The sequence below is a fragment of the Pan paniscus genome, chromosome 4, assembly GCF_029289425.2.
Source record: "Pan paniscus chromosome 4, NHGRI_mPanPan1-v2.0_pri, whole genome shotgun sequence".
In the NCBI taxonomy this organism is placed as follows: domain Eukaryota; kingdom Metazoa; phylum Chordata; class Mammalia; order Primates; family Hominidae; genus Pan; species Pan paniscus.
This window is the reverse complement of record NC_073253.2, coordinates 110490687-110517091: the sequence shown is the minus strand read 5'-3', so window position 1 is coordinate 110517091 and position 26405 is coordinate 110490687. Positions and strand designations below refer to the sequence as shown.

At 37.0% G+C, this 26405-nt stretch overlaps 2 protein-coding genes and 1 pseudogene across 8 annotated transcripts in view; all 3 read left to right on the top strand.

Moving 5' to 3' along the window:
• The window catches only part of CCDC112 (coiled-coil domain containing 112), a 29590-nt gene extending 28913 nt beyond the window's left edge, over positions 1-677 (top strand). For all 3 annotated transcript variants that reach the window (XM_034960360.2, XM_034960361.3, XM_034960363.2), the window contains one exon: positions 114-677. In XM_034960360.2, coding sequence (XP_034816251.1) covers positions 114-156 — 43 coding nt within the window. In that variant the 3' untranslated portion in view covers positions 157-677. The remainder of the gene's footprint in view (positions 1-113) is intronic.
• Positions 678-1088: 411 nt separating this feature from the next.
• LOC100988860 (small ribosomal subunit protein uS5-like) lies at positions 1089-5052 on the top strand (annotated as a pseudogene).
• An 88-nt stretch (positions 5053-5140) lies between these two features.
• PGGT1B (protein geranylgeranyltransferase type I subunit beta) overlaps positions 5141-26405 on the top strand; it is a 52099-nt gene continuing 30834 nt past the window's right edge. For all 5 annotated transcript variants that reach the window (XM_055112554.2, XM_034960358.3, XM_008952069.5 and 2 more), the window contains exons 1-2: positions 5141-5316; positions 14765-14883. In XM_055112554.2, coding sequence (XP_054968529.1) covers positions 5177-5316; positions 14765-14883 — 259 coding nt within the window. In that variant the 5' untranslated portion in view covers positions 5141-5176. The remainder of the gene's footprint in view (positions 5317-14764; positions 14884-26405) is intronic.

Genomic DNA, 26405 nt, shown 5'->3' with positions numbered 1-26405 from the left:
ACAATATGCAGGGTAGGTTATATATATATTTTAAAGTTAGCATTTAATCAGATAGGGTTTTTTCTTTTTAATTTCCTACATATTTACAATTGCTTTTCTCTTTTTCTCCTTAGGGCTATTCCAACCTGGAGACAAGGAATACAGAGAAGAGTATGAGATAATGAAATTGCTACTCAGTTGATAAGAATGTTAACATACTAAGTTATACCAGGGAGAGAGTGACTAACCACATTCTTTAAATATCAATAGCTTAGTCAGATTGATTATTGTGCCGTATTGTGAATTGAGAGGTATTAAGTTTCATGAGGCTTTGTCATTAGTATTCCTGCTTCTACCAAGAAGGTATTTAATATATGTGTTGGCCTATTATTGATGTAAAAGTTATTTAAATAAGTTAATGTTAGAAACATTATTCAATTTAAATACTGAAAACATTTCAAAGAGATTTTGTTTTTGTTATAGCATAGCAAAATAAATTGGAACAATCATACAATGACATTTTTTAAACCAAAATTTTGTAACTTTTATAACTTGGAGTTAAGTTAGCTTGAGTAACAAAAAGGTAAAGTGGTTTTTGTTTAGAGTTATGAAATGTTAGTACTTTTTCTATGTTTAACAAATTGGCAGTTTGTCAGTTATGACATTTTTGTGTAATAAATATTTTGTACTTGTTTGAAGCATGCTTTGTTTTATATAGAGAATATTTATTTAAAAAATATGTCTCTCATATACCCTATTAATTGTATTATTGATATAATCTTTTTGGTTTCCTTCAGCAATTCCAAATTTTCCTTCAGCCTTTCTGGATTTCACAGATTTATAAAATCTTTGTGTCTTTCACATCTTCCTGGCTAATGCAGTTTTCTTTTCTGCTTCTGTTTGCCTCAAAATAGGAAAATTCTTTGTTCTGAAACATCATCTGAAATAAGCCAGCTTTAAAATACTGTGATTTCTCTTGATGGCACTTAAAATGTTTTAGGTGGGGCATGGTGGCTCATGCTTGTAATCCCAGCACTTTCAGAGGTCAAGGTAGGAGAATTGAGGCCTGGAGTTTGACACTAGCCTGGGCAACACAGGGAGACCCTGTCTCTACAGAAAAAAAAAAAAAAAGTTTAATTAACTGGGTATGGTGGCACACACCTGTAGTCCCAGCTACTTGGGAGGATAAGGTGGGAGGATCACTTGAACCCAGGAGTTCCAGGTTGCAGTGAGCTACGATGGCACCACTCTACTCCACCCTGGGTGAGAGAGAGACCCTGTCTCTAAAATGAATGAATGAAGGAATGAATGAATAAGATCTTTTTAAAGCTGTTAGATTAACATATTTGGGCAAAAGAGTTAGTTCTTAAATTTCTAAACTTTTATACATGAAAACACAATGTAATTGAATACAGTTCAACTTTTCATATTATAAAATATTCCTTTCTAACGTTATTTAATTTGTTCTCATAGGAAAGATACTATATACATAAAAACACAAGAAATTTATCTCATAAATCTTTTTTTATCTTAATCTTTCATTGTTTGTCTTTCATTGTTAATGGGATGCATTTAGGTTAAATGACTCAGTTAGAAAGGTACTATGAGTAGCGGTCAAAATCTTTTCTTATTTTACAGTTAATATTCAAAATAGATGGCTTCCAAATTTTAGAAACTGAATTCTGATTTGTACAGTTATTAGTGCAGAATGAGAAAGTTGACATAAAAGATCCTTAAACAGCAGTGCTGATTTTGTTATCCAAAACTTTTTTGTAATGATTTGAAGTAGTTCAGAGATAAAATATAGAGGCTGGGTGCAGTGGCTCAGGCTTGTAATCCCAGCACTTTGGGAGGCCAAGGTGGGCGTATCACTTGAGGTCAGGAATTCAAGACCAGCCTGGCCAACATGGTAAAACCCCATCTCTACTAAAAATACAAAAATTAGCCTGGTGTGGTAGTTCACGCCTGTACTCCCAGCTACTTGGGAGGCTGAGGCAGGAGAATCGCTTGAACCCGGGAGGCGGAGGTTGCAGTGAGCTGAGATTGTGCCACTGTACTCCAGCTTGGGCAACAGAGTGAGACTCCATCTCAAAAAATAAATACATAAATAAAACATAGAGCAAGATGAGGAAATTAAAAGCAGAACTGAGAAGCTACAAGATACAGAAAATGTTTCTTACATATTGCTTTTTTATGTGTTGCTTTTTGTTGCACCGAAATGCAGCTTTCAAATTCCTGTATCCAAGGTAAGCATTCTGGATGATGTGATTCTTATGGCTTTGTTTTTTTATTTTTTTTTTAAATAAAGAAAAGTATGGAAGTTCCTCTGAAGAAATCAGTTTTTCTAGCTGAATCTGAAATAAATGATGAATTTATTATATAGATCCTTTATATAAAAGATGTAAGATAAACACAAATATCTTCAGTTACAGACTTCATAGAAGTTACAGGTTCATAAACAAGATGTCAAATAAATATTTCTTATACTGGTTTAAAAAGTACATTAGCTTTTTCTCTGAGAAAACACCAAATCGCGGATGATGCCGGTACAGCGGGGGACCTGGGAGGCCCGGAGGCCCGGGGGGCTCTGGGATGGGGAACTGGGGTCTCAGCCGGCCCTGGGATGGGGAACTCGTGTCGCGGCCATGGACGGGGCCGGGGCCAACTGCAGAGCTCGTGGAGGCAAGACCAAGGACAAGGAGTAGATGGTTGTCACCAAGCTGAGCTGCCTGGTCAAGGACATGAAGATTAAGTCCCTGGAGTAGATCTATCTCTTCTCTCTGCCCATCAAGGAGTCTGTGATCATTGACTTTTTCCTGGGGCCTCTCTCAAGGAGGAGGTTTTGAAGACGTGCCAGTGCAGAAGCAGACCCGCACCGGCCAGAACACCAGGTTCAAGGCGTTTGTTGCCATCAGGGACAGTGGCCACACTGATCTGGGTGTTAAGTGCTCCAAGGAGGTGGCCACTGCCATCTGCGGGGCCATCATCCTGGCCAAGCTCTCCGTTGTGCCCATGCGCAGAGGCTACTGGGGGAACAAGATCGGCAAGCCCCACACCATCCCTTGCAAGGTGACAGGCTGCCACGGCTCTGTGCTGGCGCGGGTCATCCCTGCGCCCAGGAGCACTGGCATCGTCTCGGCCCCCATGGCCAAGAAGCTGCTGCTGATGGCAGCTATCAATGACTTCTACACCTCAGCCAGGGGCTGCACTGCCATCCTGGGCAACTTCGTCATGGTCATTTTTTATGCCATCTCTAAGGTCTACAGCAGGCTGAACCCTGACCTCTGGAAGGAGACTGTATTCACCAAGTCTCCCTATCAGGAATTCACTGACCACCTCCTCAAGACCCACACCAGAGTCTCCGTGCAGAGGACCCAGGCTCCAGCGGTGGCTACAACATAGGGTTGTACAAGAAAAATAAAATGAAGTAAGCCTGGAAACAAAAAAACTACATTAATAAGAAATATAGAAAAAACACTAAAGAAGAAATGTTATAAAGTACCCATAATTCCAGGGTAACTTTTTCAAAAAACATACCTACATATTTTTAAATTGTTACAGTCATATAGTACATATTAATTACTATGCTATAATTGCATTACACATTTTCGTACATTTCTACCTAATTCAAACATTATCATGTAATGGCTAAATAACACTCAATTATATAGATGTTCTATCATTCCCATTCTGTTATGCACATGCCAAAAATCTTGTATGGATAAAATCACTCATGGAAAGCCTTTTACCGACCTAGGAGGCATTCTGTATTATCTCTGAATGAGTCCCACATTGCAAATTTTTCCTCTAGATTTGGATCAGATTGCTAGTCCTTGAGCTGAGAATCAGATGAAACATTTGGCTTCCCTAACTTAAGGGCCATGTTTATTAGAATTAATTTTCTGAGAATGTATAGAGTGTCCATAGCTGATTCCAGTAAGTTAAATGTGTATAAGACTCCACTTTAAAAATCTTCAGGCATTTGGGGGTATGTGTGCTAAGTGAGAGATCTTAATTTTAATAACAGTGGAAACTCCAGACTGGGAACACCTGAAGGGCAAGGACTGTGAGCTCCGTATTTGTAGGGAAGTACCGAGGACAGCCTAGAATCCGTCTGTGGCTGTTAAATGCGGTATTTTGTAAAGACATGCAGGAATACCTGTGAATAAGTAGTTAATAGTACCAAAAATTATTCAGAGCACTTTGGATTGTTGAATAAGTGTAAGATTACCCCAGCCCATAGAGTATAAGAATTACATTTTCTAAGAAAGCTAACAAAATTAAACCCAAAATTTTATTAGGTAAATTGATCACAGGGAACCTAGTTTAGTTATATTATTGGGTGGATCCCCCCACCCGCTACTCAGGAATGCCTCATGAAAGTTTAAAGGGCATAGTATAGCGGCTAAACAACTTAAATCCCTATTTTTGGAAAAAAGAACTAGAAGCATGTTTAAATTTTTTAGAATGCAGGTAATTGGAGAAGATATTGAGCTTATTTTGCTGTTGCAGATTGATGCACCATTGATTCTTGATAACACGTCGACTCAAGCAAAGTAAAATCTGTAAGATTTGTGAAAGAATGACGCAAGCAGTCATATATAGGTATGAATATGCATGTTGTATATGTTTGGGGGCATTATACACAGATTTTTAAGTGATTCCTGGTATCCAGAAAGGATTAAGATTAGGAAAGTCTCTGAGCTTTTGTAGTGTCAATAAACATTTATCTCCACTGGTTTGTTTTTCTGTTTCCCTAACCGTTCGGCTTAAAACTGGCCCTCCAAAAATGAATCTGTTAGCAAGTTTATACTGATCCATCCTCGTTTTCAGATATACCATCCTCAGGTTCTACAGAGCCAGAATTGTCTCAAAGCGTACTTGATGCTTTTGACCTTGCGCTTCCCAAGATAAAAATTCTGACGGAGGGATTTGTGGACTTGATTTTCACAAGGCCTGCGAGGTGTTTACAAGCCTCGAGGGCTTTGAGTAGAAAAGGTAGGGTCATGCGCTAGCTAGGGAGATATCGGAGAGTGGAAGTGCTGCACAGGACCCAGATGATAGCGGTTTCAAATACTGGCTTAGTCTGCGGCGGGCGCAGGTCCCCTAACCCGGCCCCTCTGGTTCAGCACAGGGGGTTTCTTTCTCTCCGCGGGCACTGATTCCGGGTCGCGGCGGACGTCGCTTCCGGAGCAGCATGGCGGCCACTGAGGACGAGAGGCTAGCAGGGAGCGGTGAGGGAGAGCGGCTGGATTTCTTACGGGATCGGCACGTGCGATTTTTCCAGCGCTGCCTCCAGGTTTTGCCGGAGCGCTATTCTTCACTCGAGACAAGCAGGTAACTCGTGGCACAGTCAGCCAGGCTGGCACAAGGCCCGGGCTCCAGCGGAAAGGCGCGGCGGAGTCGGACCGCAAACTGGGCGCCGGAAGGGGGCTGCGCGGCCGCCCACTTGGCACTGACTGGTTTCAAGTGGGCTTGAGGTTACCCCCACTCTCCCGCCGTACGGTGGGAAGGTCTGGAAGGCTGTAGGTCGAGGGCTGTAGCATCTCCAGTTTCCGGCTTTTTCACTTCCCTTTTCTTCTGGCAACTCTGAGCTGCTTTTTTACCCGCTCCCATAGCCTGTCACTTTGCCTCATTACTTCCGAGTGTAAAAGGAAAAGGACAAAGTTTGTCGTCGTATTTTTAGATGAATACTTCTGTGCATCCTTGTCCTCTCTAAAGTCATTAACTCTTAATAGAGTGTCTGTATGGTGTTTTATGTGTAGGAGCGGCAGAGAACCTCTAAGGTCTTAGAAACTTTGTGGGAACTATAAATCTAATGGTAGGCGAAAGAGGTGCGGTGTTGCGTGAAGCAGCCTGTTAAAAGTATTGCAATAGCTGAAGAGTGTGGTGCGGCAGAGACTAAGCGACTTAATTTACAGTAAAAGCTGGGGATGAGAAGAAAGAAAGGAGAAGGCAATCTTTGCTCCGCATTGCTGTGTTTTGAAGTGAGGCTCAAAAGCTGCTTGAGACTGGATGGGAGGAAAGAGCGGCTTGTTTTTGCTGTGTTCTCTCCCCACGTTTTCCAAATTCTGATTTGCTGGTGTATTTTGAACACTGCATGACCGGATCAGTTTGGGGAGCTTTGCAGATTACTTCTGCACACTTGGTCAAGAACTACATTATGGTAGGTGCCAGAGTACAGCTGAACAAGACAAGCATTTGTATAGAGTTCTGTGCTATATGTTAGTGTAGTGTTCATAGGAGTATATAGACAGGCATGTACATAATCCAGATATCTCTAGAGAGGCCTTCCTTAAACACCCTTCCTAAAGGGACCACTTCCAATGACCACCTCACATTACGTATGTATTGGTTTATTTGTTTAATGTCTTTCTATTACACTGGATTATAAACTTCACAAAGGTAACATTTTCGTCTATCTTGTTTACTTCTATACTTAGGACTGGGCTGCCCTGTCCAATCTGGTAGCCACTAGCCACATTTGGCTATTTCGATTTGAATTAATTAAATCAAATTAAAAATTAAGTTATTCTTTTGGTAGTAGCCACCACATTTCAAGTACCCAGTTGCCATATTGGCCAGTGGCAATTGTTTGTATTTCAACATTTGCAACAGCTTAGTCCTTTTGGTCAACATTGCACTAGGATCTTAAATAGTACCTGGTATCTGAGAAGCACTAAGAAATATTTGTGAATAATGTGAGCTGAGCCCTGAAGGATGAACAGATTCTTACAAAAGAAAGAGTGAAACGTTTATATTCCTTCCTCCTCTCATAGGTGTTGATCGATTAGCAGAGCCTATATCTTCACTGAAAGATTCAGATTTCCAAACCGAAAGGTTATGATTGTAGTGATATGAGATGTTTTAAAATGTTGATAAATCGTTTATATCTTAATAGGGATTAATTTTATGTGAATTCAAAGCGTTTAGATAAAAAGTCTTCCATCCTGTTTTTGTTATTGATACATAATGTGCATATTTATCATATACATACACTGCTTAGATACATGCAGTGTATAAGTCCTGTGAGCTGATTAAATTGTGATTGTTAAACAGTTGAACTTTGCTTGCAGCTATCACTATAAGTCTGTGATTGCATTTTCAAAATGCCAATGTGTTTGGCCTGTTTTATAAAATTCCAGCTTGGACAAATCCATATAGAATAATGCACATTGGCATTAAACTGTGTAATTCTGTTCACAGCATAAGTAAAACAGCACAAATTTTCTGACTTATTTAACTTTAGTATGAGCATAGGATCGACACCAGGTGTTATATAACACCTTGGTGCATTGGTTAAGCAATATTGTGTCCTTTTTTGTCTAATGTTTGTCACATGAATAGAATTTTTACATCATTTTGGTTTTCTTATAGCCTAGTTAACCGCATTTAAGATAACTGCATATGTCAGTTTCTGTAGTGATTTTAAGTTTTTCTCTTTCCTAACTCACAGACTTTATTTTCTTTAGCACTAAGTTCTTTTGTGGTGCATGTGATTCATAACTGACTTTAAAATGCTTGTGAAGAAACTCCAACCTTTTCAGCAAAGGTGACTGGTCACAAAGTTTCTGCTGATTTTTAAGACAAAACAGTACATTGGGCAAGCCACAACTCTTACCTGGTATTGCAGTTAAATTCCACAGTCATTCATAGAGTGCCTCCCCATGTGTCTAGGTACAGGTATACAGTGTTAAACTAATGATTCAGGTGTTCCTCTGTTCGTTTCTTTTTACCAATAGGTATGAAAAAGCTTTGAGAAGGCTAATATTAGACTGGATATTTAGACACTTATTTTCTGATTCACCATTTTGGCAAAATTTTATTTTCCTGTTTCTTTTAGCCTGACCAATAGGAATAATTTTTACTTTTCTAGTGACAATGACTTTATGAAAATAAAAAGTGTATTGTCTGTGGTTTCATCAGAGATTTTTCTTTTATATTGACTTCTTAAAATGATAGTTACTAGTTTATAATCCAAGTGAATATTAAATCTTGGGTTGGGAGCTTTGTCAATTACCAGGTTTCTTTTACAAGTAGTTTAGGGAGTTTAGTTTGGTTATGAGTTATTGTTGCCATTTGTATTGGGGTAATAGGAATTAGAGTAGTCCTTTTTATTAAGGAACAAAGTAGTGACAATTTTCTGTTATTTTTACAGTCACTTCTTCTAGAAGAAGGGTTTAGGCAGTTAGCTTTTATTTCACAAAGCATTTACAATCTAGCTAGTCTTTGTATTCTCATGTCCCTCTCTTTTCCCCTGTGTATCCTGTGTTGTAACCTCTCTGCTGCCTCCCATTCTGCAACTACTTTGTTCTTTCGTTTCCTCCCTTATCTTTTTTTTTTTTTTTTTTTTTGAGACAATCTCACTCTGTCACCAGGCTGGAGTGCGGTGGCACCATCTCTCCTCACTGCAGCCTCCGCCTCCTGGGTTCAAGTGATTCTCCTGCCTCAGCCTTCCAAGTAGCTGGGACTACAGGTGTGTGCCACCACGCTCAGCTAATTTTTTGTATTTTTAGTAGAGATGGGGTTTCACCATGTTGGCCAGGATGGTCTTGGTCTCTTGGCCTTGTGATCCGCCCGCCTCGGCCTCCCAAAGTGCTGGGATTACAGGCGTGAGCCACTGTGCCCAGCCCCCTTATCTTAAATATATCACAGTCTAGCAGTACATCTTTCAAAGTGTAGTGGTGGGAGACTCTAAGTAATGGCTTGTATGTGCTTATAAAAATGCACATACCTGGGCCCCTTCCCAGACCTTCATTGGATCCTGTGTGGGCCTTGAGAGTCTGCATTATAACAAGCATCTCAGGTGGTTCTAAAGCAGGCTAAAGTTAGAGACTGTTTGCCTTATAGGAGAAACAAATACGCAGTTATTACAGCAGTGATTCCCAACTCTAATGTGTATGTGAATCACTTGGGGATCTTGTTAAAATGCAGATTCTGATTGCATAAGCCTGGGTCATTGTATTTTTAGATGAATACTCCTGTGCATCCCTGTCCTCTGTAAAGTTATTAACTCTTAATAGAGTGTCTGTACGGTGTTTTATGTGTAGGAGCAGCAGAGAACGTTTAAGGTCTTAGAAATTTACTTTACGGGAACTGTAAATCTAATGGTAGGCGAAAGAGGTGCGGTGTTGCATGAAGCAGCCTGTTAAAGTATATTGCAATAGCTGAGGAGTGTGATGCTGAGTGTGAGCCGGAGATGCTGCATTTCTGACAAGTGCCCAGATGATTTTGATATGGCTAATCCCCTGACTAGACAAAATGATTGTGATATTCTGAGGGCATTCTGGAAGTGCCTAAGTAGCTCAGCCTGAAGAGAGACAGGGACTAGAGAATGCTTCTTGGAAGAAGTAATCCCAAAGCTAAATCTTAAAGAATGTGTTCCAGTGTTTTGTTGTTGTTGTTGTTGCAAATGGACAATAAGAAGAATAAAGCTGGAGAAGTGAGTGTTGAGCAGAAAACTTCAATTAGTTCTCTAGTAGTGGTTCAAAATGTAAAGGGATATGGTAGGAATGTAATCTGAAGAGGTAGGCATGCATCAGATCATGGAAAGCTTTGTGTGCTTGTCTAGAAACATGAGTTGGATATCATGTGACAGGAATAGTCATTTATATAGTCATATATCACATGGTACAGGACCAGAACCAGGGAGACCAATGAGGACACTCATGTGGTAGTCCAGGAGAGAGATGCTGAGGCAGTGAAGTAGGGCTAGAAAAGAGGGGATGAAGAAAAAGGAGGAGTCCCAGGATTCTTGAATTGGAACTGCTATCTGGTCTGGAGAATAAAAGGCAAAAGGAGCCAGTTGAGAAAGGAAGAAGATGATTTATATAATAGCACTTAACATGTAATCTCCTTAAGGTTAGGAAGCTTTATTCATTTTTGTGGTGACATCTAGTCTGTAGTAGGTGTTCAGTAGATGTTTCTTATTGAAAAAGTATGATAGTAGAAAAACTATTTTACAAGTTAAATAATTCCACAGATATGTGACTGTACTTAAAAGTATTTACCAGTTGAATCAGCCATTGAAAAATAATTATAAATGAAGAATAATGCTTAAAATTCCAGAATTCGTGCAGTCTTTCAGTCATTTGTTTCGAAGTATTATGGCAGCATCTATGTGCTAGTATTTTAACTTCATGATTAAGTCTAATGTATCGTCTAAGGCTCTCTCTTCACTGACATGGTTATCAATTTTATTTGTGTTCTTATTTCTTAATGTAGATGCTTATTTATAATTTTAGATGCAATATGATGTAGTCATAGGCCCATCTGGTATCTAGGCAGGAATGTAGTCCATTGTTTAAGACACTTGTTTAAGACACTTGGTAAAGGATGGGGTTGCACCACAAAGGGTCAGGACAAGGGATCCAAAGTTTGGGAATCTAGTCAACTCTCATAAATTAGTGTTTTCAGTATATTTCTTATATCAGTATGACTAAGTTCTTTTTTCCACTGTCCAGACTATAGACTGTTTTTCATTCTTTTTTTTTTTTTTTTTTTTTTGAGATGGAGTTTTGCTATTGTTGCCCAGGCTGGAGTGCAATGGCACAATCTCGGCTCACTGCAACCTCAGCTCACTGTAACCTCCACCTACTGGGTTCAAGTGAGTCTTCTGCCTCAGCCTCCCTAGTAGCTGGGATTACGCCCACCAACACGCCTAGCTGACTTTTTGTATTTTTAGTAGAGATGGAGTTTCACCATGTTGGCCAGGCTGGTCTCGAGTTCCTGACCTCAGTTGATCCACCCACTTTGACCTCCCAAAGTGCTGGGATTGCAGGAGTGAGCCACTGCGCCCATCCTTCTTGTTGTTCTTATTTAATCTTTGGGGTATGCGTGTTCTTAAGCCTGGAATATTTGACATCTTTTGGAGACACTTAGGTTAACCCTCTTGTCTGTGAATTGATTCTTTGGTAAAGCAACTTGATTGGGGGTTGGGGGATGTTACTTTTTCATCCTTGTAAGATAAACTTCTTATACTTATTGTTCAGAGTGAGAGAAGAGGGGTGAACAGAAAGATATTGTTTGCTTATTTACACTTCTCAGGCTGCAGATTCAGATTGAGTTCTAGGGAAAAGAAGAAACAGAATAAACAGATATTCTCTGAAAGAAGTAAAAATAACTTCATTGGCTTGATTTTAGGTGCGTGTGTTCGCACAATTACCCCTCTATACACCTGTGCTGAGTCAGGTTGCCCAGCAGTTTATTCCCAAGTAGAAGTCATCTAGGAACCATAAAACCCTACATTATACTATTTCTCTCGGAGGCCCACAGCCCAAAATTCCTTTGTGTTTTTTGTGGCTTGTTTTAATTCTCCCTCTTTCAGTTTTAGGACTACTTGAGAATTCTTATGTGATTGGAAGAGGAATGGTTTCCCAGACTATTTTAAAGGAGGCCAGATATTTGCCCCAAAGTGACTTATTGGTTCTGTCTGCCAAGCATTTCTGATGGGACCTCTTTTTATAAACATAAGCCATTCACCATAACTCTGTTACTCTCATAAACCTTATGGTCTCAACCTAAGTCTTCACCTATGAGTTGAAAATGCTGGACTTTCAGGAGCCCTTAATAATTAAGTATGCAAGATTTTAAAATACCATCACATGGCTGATTTCTTGTATTTGGCACTTACGCATTCATATCCAGCAGCAAGTAACATGACAAACAGATTATTCAGATAACGTATACAGATAAGAGTATGACCTTAAAGCAGGTTTTCTCAACCTCAGCACTATTGACATTTTAGGCCAGATAATTCTTGGTTGTATGGACCTGTCCTGTGCATTGTAGACATTTAGCAGCAGCCGTGGCTTTTACCCACTTGATGCCAGTAACTCCCTCCTCCACTGTGACAACCAAGAATGTTTGATTATGATATATTATGTTAGGGTCAGTGTTCCCAGTAGAGAACCACTGTTCTCGAACAGTGCTTCTGAAACCTGCCTGCACGTTAAAATTACCTGGGAAGTTAAATACGAAAACAAACCCAAAGGAAATACAAAAACAAACCCAAAGGGCCCAGACCCCACCTTACACCCATAGATTTGATTGTTAAGTAGGACCTTGATCTCTGTGTTATGTTGGTGGTGTTTTGGTCGTTTGTTTTTAAGCAGATTCTAATGAGCAGTTTTTAAGCAGATTCTAATGAGAAGCACCCCTGTGGAGAATACCACTTTGGGACTTAGACTTCTTGAGTAGTTTTGATTGTCTAGTGTTGAAATTTCAAGTAAATTACTTGAATTTTGGGGGCTTTATATTCTTCAGTTAGAAAATCAAAGAGATGGACTAGATCATTTCTGAATTTCTTAATTTTGAAAAAAATGCCAACTTGTTTTTATAGCCTTTTGCATAAATTCTCTTACTACATAGCTTTTACTGACAGGAAGATATTTGTTTTATCCATTGTCTGACCTCAAGTCCTTCATGTTTTCCTCCACTTTTGTCTCTGTCTTCTTTTTGCCCTTTTCCTTAATAACGCTTTAAATAAACTATATTAGTAGATGCTTAATTGTACCTGACTATAAATATAATCATTTACTTTATGTATTCTATCAAAACCAAAAAACCCTGTTAGAGCTCTCCGGGAGGGTTAGATGTAGTATTGCAGGTCCTTTATTAGTTCAGTAAATATTTGAGTGCATACAAACAAAGTGGACCTTATCTCATGAGACATAATTACCACCAAGGGCAGTGATTTTCACACTTTGTTGCTATTATGTAGAGGTTTTTCCCATGTCTAAAGGTTTATTGTGTTTGGAGAAGCACATTCCTCTGGGGAAAATGGTTACAACCAAGAGTCTATAGAAAAGGCCTGTAGTGTTATAGACTGTGATTAGATCCTAAAGTCGTTGTTACTCTTGTCCCTCCAAATCATGGCAAAGACCAAGGATAATGGCTTCCATTTATTGCGTGCTTATTGTGAGTAGGTAAGCACAATAACTGTATAAGGTATAGTAATGATTAAAATAATTATTGGAAGCTGATTAGAAAAGTTTAGGTATCCTGCCCAGAGTCATGTGGTCAGTCTAGTGAAATTGGCCAACTTGAAATTTGACTGCAGAGTCTGAGCTTTGAAGTAGTGTGCAACACTGCTTCCCACATAAAGGAGTTCCACTGCCCTTAATATAATCCTGATCTTACCTAGATAAATTACCTCTCTAATTCAAATAGATCTCAGTGTGTTGTTAGGATTAAACTGAGATAATATATGAGAAATGTCCCAGCTCAGTGTCTAATACATGGTAATAGTCTCTCAATAAGATGTTTCCCAAATATTTATTTCTGAAGTGCACCCAAATCTCTGTAGTTTTAGTTTTTGCCCTTAAGCTTTGTTTGGAATTAAATTACTTTCTGATATCTCCTCCTGTTATCTAATGGATGCTGCTAGTCTTTTTCCACCAGGGATCAGAGCGATAATTTGCCCTAAAAAAAAAAAAAGAAAAGAAATCACTATTTTCTCATCTCTCCTAAAGTTGGTACAGATTGAGCATCCCTAATCCAAAAATCTGAGAGACTCCAAAATCAGAAACGATTTGAGCACTGACATGATGCCACAAGTGAAAAATTCCACACATAAGTGCTTAACACTAACTTTGTTTCATGCACAAAATTGTTAAAGTATTATATAAAATAAGCTTCGTGTGTAAGATGTATATGAAATTTAAATGAATTTCATATTTAGATTTGGGTCCTGTCCCAGTGGGGTATCATCTCATGTATATGCAAATATTCTAAAATCAAAAAAAAAAATCTGAAATCTGAAACAGTTCTGGTCCCAAGCATTTCAGATAAGGGATACTCAACGTGTAGTACTATTCTAGATAATACTATTCTAGATGCACAGGAGAGAAGTAAATTTATTACATACAGTAGATACCTCAGGGCATTAAGGCTTAATTATTTCTTAGAATCTTCATTGAAAAGGTTACAGAATACATCAGGTAGCTCTGCTGTAAAATTTTAGACCAGATAATTTGAAGTGTTAATTTATTACTATTAGTCATATGAATTGTTAGATTATGGAAATGATGTAACAGTACTCAATCAAGCTATACTAGAGACTGCTTCTCAACATGAAAGGAATTATATATAACAAATTCTTTGTGTTCAAAGCCATCGGTAAGATACTGATTTTTATATGAAAGCAAAGGTTTAGGTTTCTGATTTATAGTGTACAGTCTTAGAAGGGGAAGGTTTTGCTCTATAGTTTTTCATTCTGCCAAAGAATGCTCCTCTCTGGGAAAATAGAGTGTAAGTACATTTGTATTTTTCTAAATGTTTTGTATTTCTCAAAGCTTATTATAAATCTTTTCCCAAGGAATCATGTTATTTGTGAACACCTTTGAATTAAGATATTATTCTCATATTCCTCCAGAATTAAATACAAGCTATAATTGATCCTGACAAATTAGTGAAAATTGACATTTTCACATATTTCTAAGTCCTGTACTATTTGTACTGATTAGTTGTAGAGAATCCTTTTTTAAATCTACTTTAGCCTTCAGTTTGGTGATATTCTGGCTTCAGTGGGTCTTGTTTGTGTCAATGGGGTAGGATTGGTTTCTTAACCCCCAAATGTCCCCTTTTGAAAAATTGAAACAAAAGTCTGGACTGACAGTATTAAGTTACAAGAATATGTATATATGTATTTTTTGCTTTTGCAAGGTGGAAGTATTGTTTAAATTATTGGAAAATTAGAATGATTTTATTATTTTTCTAGACCAGGAAGACTTCAGACTTAAGTGGTATGATAGTTAAGATGGAATTTTACATTTTTTTCTTTTAGGTTGACAATTGCATTTTTTGCACTCTCCGGGCTGGATATGTTGGATTCCTTAGATGTGGTGAACAAAGATGATATAATAGAGTGGATTTACTCCCTGCAGGTCCTTCCCACAGAAGACAGTGAGTGAGTTTTTAGCATTTTATTTTTAGTGTGACTGGTTGTACCTGACATAACATGTGTTGGACTAGAAAATCTTAGTACTTACTTGTATACTGTTAACATATTTTATTTATCTGTGATTTTGTTGTAATGCAGCATTGCCATTCTGTTGAAATACAGTACTTAACAAATCTGATCATAATCTCAAGAAAACAATCTAGAGTTATCTGGAATTTAATAGAGATTCACAACTGTGGCACCATACTATGTTGTATACTTCCACTTTGATGACTACTTGTTGATTATTTATAGTCAGTATTTATGTTTGATTAGTTCTATAGCATTAACTGTGTTTTTCATTCCCAACAATTCTTGTCTTTTCAGTGAAAAACTCTTTGCCATCAAAAAGTTTTCTTTCATTTCCTGATTATTTTCCCTCCAATGTTTCATTAGCATTTTTAATGGTTTCTTAAAGCTCTTATATATGCTTCAGTCATTTTTATACTTAACACTTAAAAACTTTTGATTAATTAAATGAATTCTCAGAGTTCATAAATTACATAATCAACTGCAAATATGCAAGTTTTTATAAACTCTGTTATTCACTCTATTAAGTATAAAATGTCTAAGATAGACATAACTTATACATGTTATAAATTCTAACCTTAAAAACATCAAACAAACAAACTCCTAGAAAATCATGCTTGTTTCTTTTTTGTGGTTCGTTGGTTAGAGTAATCATATGTAAATCTCATCCAGTGAACTTTGGAGAAATAATAAGCTAAAACTTTACTTAGAAAGAAAGATTTTCTCTGTTTGACAGACGATCTTGAACATAGTTTGCGGCTATTTTATTCTTGAAGTTCATAGTGTTTGTTTTTATATAACTTTTTAAATCTATGCCTATTTACAAAGTCTTATTAAAAATTGATTTAAGTATTTTGAACTAGGTCTATCAGAATTAAATATATAAATATCTAATCACTTTTCTGCTAGCCCCAATGAAAGCATGTATAAGTTTGGTCAATAGTTACAGATCTAACATGTTGATGTGTAGGATTTATTGAATTTCTGCTAAGAGTACTACTCTTCTAAACCTGTAGAGAAGAGCTGTGATAAGTTGCAAGTTATGGTCCTCATTTTCCAGGAGCACGTGGCTGAGGCCACGTCTTAGTCCTAGTCACTTGCAAAATACATGTCAATTGTTGTTTTCCCTTTTTGCCAGGATGTTTTTTAATAGTTTAAGTGAAAGTCTGGGATTTTTTAAACAGTTAATTATTAGACTGAGGTATGGTAGAATTATTACAGATTGTGCTTGGTATTTTTTTTTAATTATAAGTACATGCCCGGTTTTTAAAGAAATGTATCTTACATGGTACAGATAGGAAATCATATACACACTGTGGCACATACGAAAGCTATTCCCTAAGTTCTTGCCGAAATATATTTTTATATTATTTTTTAATTAAAAATTTACTGAAACTCATACTCCTGAAATAAAATAGCTATTGTCTTTATAGAAAAGGATGGACCATAACATTTAATGAGAGAACTCAAGCTGCAGGTTATAGTTTCCAGACCATTGGTCACTTACTCACCATGCTTCCTACTTTCTGTCTTTTCTTCTATTTCCCCCCACTATTAAGGATTATTTGGTGGCTCCGTAATTGAGCAATTTTTTGGTCTGTTCTTTAATAAGTGTTTACTTCGCCCTACCATTTTATTAGTGAAATGAGTTTTTTATAACGCTATTATATCTGTGTTGTTTTAAAAAGCTACATACTTCTTCTCATTATTTAATCTTGTGAGAGATTTGCTATTATCTGGAGTTTCATATTATCCATAATAATTTTGTTTGTTACATAATCAACAGAATGGCTAAAAATTAAAAAGGTGGAAAATAACAAGTGTTCACAAAAATGTAGCAAACTGGAACTCTCATTCACTGCTAAAGGAGCTTTATAGCTGCTTTGGAAAACTATTTGGTTATATTTACTAAAGCTGAACATATGTATGTTCTATGACCCAACAGTTCTAGTGTATACTCAGCAGAAATTAAAACATGTTCCCCAAAAGATATGTTCTAGCATGTTTATAACAGTATTTTTTATAAGAGCCTACAACTAGTAATTATACAGACTACCCATCTTCAGTATAATGGATAAAGGATATATTAGCATATTCACACCTTGGAAAATAATACAGTAATGGGAATGAACAGTCTACAACTACATTCAGTTATTTGAATGAGTGTCACAAGCATGTTTATGAGAGAAAGAAGTACATTGTATATCGTTCCATTTTTACAAAATACAAAAATAGGTCAAACCAGTCTGGGCATTTGGGGAGTACTAGAAGGAAGTGGGAGAGGCTTCTGGAGTGCTAGTCATGTACTTTTTCTTGAGCTGAGTGCTGGTTATACAGGTGAGTTTATTTTGAAAAAGTTCATGGAGCTTTTTAATTATTATAGGAGTACTTTTCTTATGTTTATTATACTTCAGGGAAAGTTTAAACATTTTTTGGAGTTAGAATTGCAGCTCACCACTCCTTTTGAGAACCATCAGAATTTTCTTTCCCATTAAACTGTCAACTCCATGGACTTCACTGGTTTGAAACCCACTGCCAATTTTTTTCTTCAGTCATTGCTGCTTAAGTTACTTAAAATATTTTTGCCTCCACCTGAATTGCAAACCTCTGGAAGGGAGACAAGTGAATGTGTCTTCTATTTCTTTTCCCTCTCAGTGCTTATTGTGTATCAGTAGTTGTTAGACTATTAAATCACCTGCCCCTTCTCCAACTTTTTTCTCTTCCTCTTTTATATATTTTCACATTTAGCCTAGGACCTCGTCTGGCTCTTCAAATATTTTCTAATTCATAAAGCATTTGCAAACTGGTAGAATATGCTTTCTGCAACTCATAGGTCTGTATTTGTCCTACTTTGAGATACCACATAAAATCTAGGGAATTATAACATCTAGAAATGTTAAACAAAACCTGGGGATTATAAAGCAAAAATTTGATAGATTTGACTAAATAAATATTTAAATACTTTATGTAGTAAAAGATAAATAAGTGATGAATTTGCAGAAAATTATGTCTTGTATAATATTAACATCGACTATAAAGAATTGTTAAAGATTCAGAAGAAAAAGATACATTGTCCTTTAGAAAATGACAAAATTTATTAAGTAGTTAACAAAAGAAGTACAGATACATAAAAAGATGATTAACCTTACTAGAAATCAGGGAAATTCAGTCAAAACAATGTTACAAAATAAAAGTTCATCAAAAGTGAAAGTTACATAAACTATGGCCCAGTAAAGAATATTATGCAGTAAATAAGGTAGAGCTCTATATATATACTGACATGAAACTGTCTGTCATATATATTAGATATGAGTTTTAAATTTCTTTTCAAAGAATCAATATGTCAGTATGTTCAATTTTTTGCCTTCTACTTTTAAACTTAACTTCCTCGTAAAGCAACCTTTTTCAATCACCTGCCCCACCCCGACTCATTCCGATTACCTGCTCCACCCTGACTCATTCCAATTACCTGCTCCTCCCTGACTCATTCCGATTACCTGCTCCACCCTGACTCATTCTGATCTACCCTGACTCCCACCAAACCACTCACCTTGTCTCTCTCTTTAAATTAGCCAGTTGGAATTAGTTTAGCCTGTTTGGTCTAACCCTAGCCAATAGGGGAACGACACAGCAGCAGGGGCCACCTGTGTCAGGGATGAGAACCCCTTCCCCTCCCTTGTCCAACTGTGCACTCACCATTGCTCCATCTGTAAGGGCACATCCTTCTGTAGAAGTAAATTGCCTTGCTGAGAAGAAAAAAGAAAATTTTATATTTGAGTGCTATTTCTTTTGTGGCACCGAAACTTTACTTATAATATATATGATTAAATGATAAATTTAAAACATATACAGAGGTGCTTTAACAATCTATATAAATGTGCAGGAAAAACTCAGAAAGGATACATAGAAAATCTTTGTGGAGGGGGAAGTAGATGGGAACAGAGGTGGGGGATGGCAAGATAAGATACTTTACTGTTTTTCTATATATCTGAATTGTTTGAATGTTTACCATAAGTAAATATGTTTCTGTATTTAAAGTTTTAAACTAGAAAAATACTTAGCTTAACCTCTCTTCAAAACATACAAAAATAAAAACTAAAAGTTCATAGCTATATGTAAATACTGATATTTTTGCTAATGGAAGAAATAATGCAATACATTATTTACTATTTTATAATTTTCAAAGCACTGCCAAATACATAATCAGATAGATTTATTCTTCACCTAATTGGCCTGTCCCAAGAAGAGGAAACTGAGAGGCAAAGTGATTCAGAGACCTGTCTGAAACCTCACACAAATGATAAGAGATAGAATCGGATTGACATCTGGCACTTCTGACTCCAAGTTTCAATGTTGTTTTACTGTTTAAGTATATGAGTGGAGACAATCATGTTTGGCATATAAGGACATTGTGAATATTTAATTAAAATTAGCCCTGGCCTCCACTTAACTCCAGGATTATAAAGACCCTAGTGGTTTCCTAGTAATAAGTGTATGGTGAGACCACTGGAGGATCGGGTCCTTCTCATTAACTTCAGGAGGGAAGTATTCGGGAAACACAATGGGTCAGGTTGGGAATTGTGTGTGCCCTTCTTTGAGGGCACAACCAGAGAATTTTAGACTTAGAACAGAGTGAGGACTATTACAGTCCATCATTTTACAAATGAGGACATTAAGGTTCAAAGAGATTAATAATTTGTCCACAGTAATACAGCTAGTTAATGCTAGAGGCAAGATTAGAATGCAGTTTTCTAGTCCTTTGGATATTTTACTTATATGTGCTGATTCAGTGCAATAGGTGCTCTGTTTACCATGCATGTTTTTCTGTGAGGTACAGATTTTTCTCATGGGAACTCAGAGACTGTCTTATAGCTTTAAAGGAAAATCTAGTATCTGTTCCTTAATAGATCCCATAAATTATTAGGATTAAGTGTTTGGAAACATAGATAAGAAGATTTAATATTAAAGGGTAAAATGTTTAATGCTTTCATTTTTTTAGTGGATTCTTCAGATGGCTCACTTTTTAAAAAATAACATGGGGGAAGTAAGTATGGTTTCATGTGGCTAAGTCAAGCATGTTGCATATTTTAAAAATTATAAGTCATCTGTTTTGGAAATATTATAGATCAAGACATTTTGGCAAAAATGGTTTTACAATGTTCATTTATATATCCAGCATTCCCAGGTCAGATGTCTGGTAGACCATTCCACAGACCTTTTCACAGTTCAGCTGCAATTCTGAATTCTCAATTTGCTATCTTGTTGAGGGAAATATTATTAAGTCTCTAATCTCTGTGAAAGAATATCTCCTGTCTGCCTTTTCTTTAATTGGTGTAGGTCCAATTCTAAAACAAATGTGTGAAATGTGGAAAATAGGTATATTTAAAATTTTTTTTAGCTATTGAATGTTTCATTTACCTTGTTTCATTACTTTCTTGACATCCTTAAGGAGTTGTGTAAGGCATGTGTTCTTACTAGGAAATTGTGTTTCTTGAGATTTATGCGGAATTATTTCTCTATCCATAAAATATAAATGTTCATTTTAAAATCAGAAAGTAGCCACATTCCTCACTTGAATTCTGTTTGCTTAGGGCAAAAACTTTTAAAATGAGGATTAGAAAGTTAAGAAGTTAAGAACATGAGCAAATCAGTTTTGAAATATATTTAAGAAGCATAATCATCATTAATAGTATGGTGATATTTTGGCCCAAGAGCTGTCCTTTATTATACCTAAATATAATTTTGAATGCAATTTTATATTTCACAATACAGTTTATTGCTTTTTATGAAAAGCAACTCCCCTGATTAAAATAAACCTCTTTAAACTCTCAAACTTTTATATTCCATAAGTTTATAACCGTTTTTTAAAGAATATCTAAATGTACTATCTTTCAATGCTTGACATATAGTTGGTTTTATGAGCTTAATAGTAAAACACTAAGTTTTAAAGTGACATATGACTCAGTCATCAGGCAAGAGTCAGCTTAATAAATTTTCATGTACAAACGTGCAAATAAATGAATTATTCTTCCTTATAGTTGATAACTATAGATACATTATATCATCTAATAACACACTTCCTGCATACTTACACATAAACACACACACATATTACATCCATGTACATACTCCCATTTTTGCTACCTTTCTCATCTACCCAGTTTTCATTTTTCTTCAGTAACCTCAATTTTTATGATATAGTGCTATCTAAAGTACTTATATTAAACAGCATAAACAAGTTTGACTCTATAGTTCTACAAAAGTATATTTACCAAATCAGTAGTTCTTGATTCTGACTATGTGTCAAACCGGGATTGTTTTTCTTTTTAAATACAATTTTCCAGGCCCTATCCTCATGCTTTTTAACAGGCATGGGAGGGGAGATGCAAGAGGCATCTCTGTTTTTTCAAAATAGGCAATTGATTCTGATGGGCAGCCAGACCACACAAAGAATTTTCAGTTTGTTTTGCAACTGTTAAATAGGAACACTAGATGGTGCTGTTTGATAACCTGGAAAGAAATTTATACTGTACCCAGAGTATGCATTCAGCGATAAATTTACAATGAATTGTGTGTGTATACTTTCTTAATTATCATGAAAAGGTATGCTTACTAGAATTCCAAAGGAAAGCACACAAGAGCAGACAAATATTGACAGAAACCACAAAAGAGTACCTAATAAATTTTTTTAAGTGGTGAATTTTTTTTTTTTTTTTGAAATGGAGTATCATTCTGTCACCCAGGGTGGAGTGCAGTGGCGCAATTTTGGCTCACTGCAACCTCGGCTCACTGCAACCTCCACCTCCCAGGTTCAAGCAATTCTTCTGCCTCAGCCTCCCAAGTAGCTGGGACTAAAGGTGTGCTCCACCACACCCGGCTAATTTTAGTACTTTTAGTAGAGATGGGGTAGAATTCTCCACGTTGGTCAGGCTGGTCTCGAACTCCTGACCTCAGGTGATCCACCCACCTCGGCCTCCCAAAGTGCTAGGATGACAGGCGTGAGCCACCGCGCCCGGCCTAAGTGGTGAAAAATTAAGTGGTGAAAATGTTACCTCCTAATGAGCATCATTTTTTAAAACATTAGGATTTAAGTGTGTGACTGATAACTCAATTTAGTAAATGAGTAATTTTCTTGATTTCTTAGTTACTTCATCATAGCTTTTCATAAGAAACAGGAGAATTCTCTTACTGTAGAATAAAGTATAAACTTTAGAATAAACTTCTTTATCCAGTTTCATAGTCCACAGGTGATTAAGAAGAAGGCAAAAAATACTACATTGTCTTTTCCCTATACTGTGACCGTGGTGCTTAAGATCCAAACACTTTTTTCATGACGGTATACAGTCTTTCTGGAAAAAAAAAAGAAAAACATTTTTACTTTAAAAAAACTTTCCTTGATAAATTGCAACAAAAGCTATTCATTTCTTCCTGTTTCACTTTTGATAAAATATAATTAACTGATTTTGAATGGTTACTGTTTATTAAGCCTTGTTTCACTTTGCTAAGTACAATCTAAACATGTCCTTTAACCTTTACAAGAAGCCTGAAATATATTACTTGCAATATGTTATTGTTACTAGTTCAAAAATGGAAGAAACTGGCTCAGAGAGGTTGTTACTTGCCTATAGAACTCATTGATAGGAAGAACTCATTGATAGGAAGAAACTCAAGATCCTGAGTTTGATTCCAAGTGTCCATGCCATAATCTCCTAACCTTATATGGTACTTTTAAGTATTGATATTTCTGCTGCTTTTCAGAAAAGTTATTTATTTAATCAGGCTAAAAACAGAAGTGAACAAACAGAAATGTCATTTATTGATTCACCTCTAAGAAGATGAATAAATTCATTTATTTCACTCAGAAGCAGATATTTTATTGAGCCACTACTATATGTCTGCCTCTATGTAAAACACCTGACAGAATTGTTTAAGTTGGTGGGGTACTCAACAAAGGTGTCCAGTTGCAAGTATAAATTCAGAACTGACAGATGGTATCAGAGCTGTCTTCCATCAAAAGTAGAAATGGGATCACATTTTTATGGAGGACTGTTAGCAAATTAGTAACTTGAAAGGATACCCTTTAAAAAAGACAATCCCAAGAACAAAAAGAGAAAAAAAAAGATTAAAAAATTTTTTAATCATATAGGAAAATACGCCTTTTGATACTGCCCCTCATCCAACTGGAGAAGGATTAAAAGAAGTGATGATAAAAGGATAGGCTGGGTGCGGTGGGCTCCTGCCTGTAATCCCAGCACTTTGGGAGGCCAAGACAGGCAGATCACTTGAGGTCACGAATTCGAGACCAGCCTGGCCAACACGATGAAACCCCGTCTCTACTAAAAATACAAAAATTAGCTGGGCGTGGTAGCTCATGCCTACCACGGACTACCATGGTAGTCCTACCATGGACTACCAAATAGTCCTAGCTATTTGGGAGGCTGAGGCAGGAGAATTGCTTGTGCCTGGGAGGCAAGGTTGCAGTGAGCCGAGATCATGCCCCTGCACTCCACCCTGGGCAACAGAGCAAGACTCTGTCTCAAAAATAAAAAGGATAAATGAATTCATAACTTGGTAAGAGAAAGATAACTTTTTATTTTTTTTTTAAGTATAGCATTATGTACAATTTGGAATATGGGGGGTGTGTTAGGTAGAATCCTTTTTTTTTTTTTTTTTTTTTTGTGAGACAGAGTCTCGCTCTGTTGCCCAGGCTGGAGTGCAGTGGCCCGATCTTGGCTCACTGCAAGCTCCGCCTCCCGGGTTCATGCCATTCTCCTGCCTCAGCCTCCCGAGTAGCTGGGACTACAGGCGCCCACCACCGCGCCCAGCTAATTTTTTGTATTTTTAGTAGAGACGGGGTTTCACTGTGTTAGCCAGGATGGTCTTGATCTCCTGACCTCGTGATCCGTCCGCCTCGGCCTCCCAAAGTGCTGGGATTACAGGCATGAGCCACCGCGCCCAACCTGTGTTAGGTAGAATTCTAAAGATGTTGCCCCAGGGTTTCTGTTCCCTGTTAATTCAGTCAAATACTAATCTGGGTACTGCTGTGAAGGGACTTTGTAGATGGGAGTTAAAGTTATACTAATCAACTGACCTTAAAATGTGGAGCTTATCCATAGGTGACATGTGTACAGGTGGGCTCAGTATAATCACATGAGCAGCAGACGAACACAGAAACGTTCGTCATGGAATTGCAGAGAAAGGGAGCAGAAAAGAGAAGAGAAGGTAGAGAGGGTCTAATGGAAAAGATTTGAGTGCCGTTGCCACTCTGAGATATGGGGCCCATATATGAGAAATGGCAAGAGAGGATCTAGGAGCAAAAAGGGATACCTACCAGCAAAGAAATGGAGAACTCAGTCACACAACTGCAAGGAAGTTGATTCTGCCAGCATCCTGAATGAGCTTGGAGGCAGATTGTTCCCCCAAAGCCTCCAAGTAAGGAAGGTAGCCCTGCCTACACCTTAACTTTAGCCTGATGATGCCTGTGTTAGACTTCTGATCTTACAAACAGTAAGGCAGTAGGTGTTTTAAGTTGCCAAGTTTGTGGTAATATGTTATGGCAACAGTGACTAATACAGAGAACAAATTTCAGCCTTATTCATATCATCTCACACCATTCATATTATTTTGTTTATTCCCTTCCAGTCTTTGTTGATATGTGCCATTTGCTTAATTATAAACATAAAAATGCACATTTATTTTTGGATCCTACTTTTTTGCTTAACTTGATCAAATACCTTTCTCTGTGTTGCTACATAGTTCTACTGATTATTATTTTTAATAGGAATATAGTGTTTCTTTCAGTACATGAGGCATGATATGCTTAACCTGCTGGACTTTTATGGTGCTTCTAGATTTTCACTATTATTAAACTGCAGTGTGCATTTCTTCTCATACTTGAAATTATTGGAATTGATTCTCAGATATATCATGACTAGGTCAAAAGGTTATGAGTGTTTTTATAACTTCTGTTACATATTGGCAAGTTTTAAGTAGCTTACCAATTTAAAAGTCCTTAGGATAAGAGAACCATAATTTGACTGGGTCAAAAGGATATGAGTGTTTTTATAACTTCTGTTATATATTGGCAAGTTTTAAGTAGCTTACCAATTTAAAAGTCCTTAGTATAAGAGAACCATAATCACTGAAATCATAATCACCATTAGTATCTTTTTTTTTTTCAAGACAGTTTGACTCTGTCGCCCAGGCTGGAGTGCAGTGGCATGATTTTGGCTCATTGCAACCTCCACCTCCCGGGTTCAAGCAATTCTCTTGCCTCAGCTTCCCCAGTAGCTGGGATTACAGGCAGGTGCCACTACACCCAGCTAAGTTTTGTATTATTAGTATAGATGTGGTTTTACCATGTTGACCAGGCTGGTCTGGAACTCCTGACCTCAGGTGATCCACCCTCCTCTGCCTCCCCAAGTGCTGGGATTATAGGCGTGAGCTACCACACCTGGCTGCTAGTATCTTTTTAAAATACATTTTTCGCCAGTAGGGAGATGATAATTGGTGGAGAGTTTAAATTTAGTGGTTCCTAATTTGTTCAAAGAATTAATGTGTAAGCTACCATTTTAAGTTTTTTGGGGGGATAAGAAGCTGAAAAAATATAGTACCTAATGAAGAAGTAGGAGAGTGAAAACAGTTAATAATGAAGTTAGTCATACACTAGTCATAATCTCTTATGAAGGTAGTTCTTCATATCAGAGACTATTTTTAGACCAACTCGATTTTTTTTTTTATCAGCGGTGCATTTACAGTCTGCTGATACTGCATTGTTATTTTCTGCATCTATCATACTGATTTTCTAATAGCTATTAAAACCATAATTGTTGTATAGTTGATTGTTCTTTCAAGTTCCCAACTTATATTCCATTGATATCTTGAGAAATGAAAATTTTTAGATAGAAAAAAAGTATGGATAAACATATTTTGATTGAGTAGAGAGAGACTAAGTGCTAACTTACAGTGTTCTACATACTTCAAAGCCAAGTGGATTACTGGACTCAGAACGAAGGTCTAGCTAATGTGGAAATACAAAGTACATATTTTCTCTGCAGCTTTAAACCTTTAGTTTGCTCCCATGTAAAGAAGCAATGAGTTAAAGTAAAAAGACACTAAATGAGTTAAAGTAAAAAGACAGTAGACCCTATTGTGTTATTAACCGTTACCTTGAACATTCACTTAACCTCTGGGCTTCTGTTTTCTGTTCTATAGAAAGGGGGATTGAATATGTTGATCACATAAAAATTGATCTGACAGGAGAAGTATGAAAGGACTTTATAGGCAGTGAGGTGGGCTATTAAAAAAAGGTACATGATAGAAATAATTATGTTTTTTGTGACTCATATGGAAATTAAGTGAGGAAATTCCCATAAGCACCTAGAATGGACCTGGCACATGGTAAGCATTCAGCATTAGCCAGTATGAAAATGCAGACTAAAATAGTCTGTTTCTG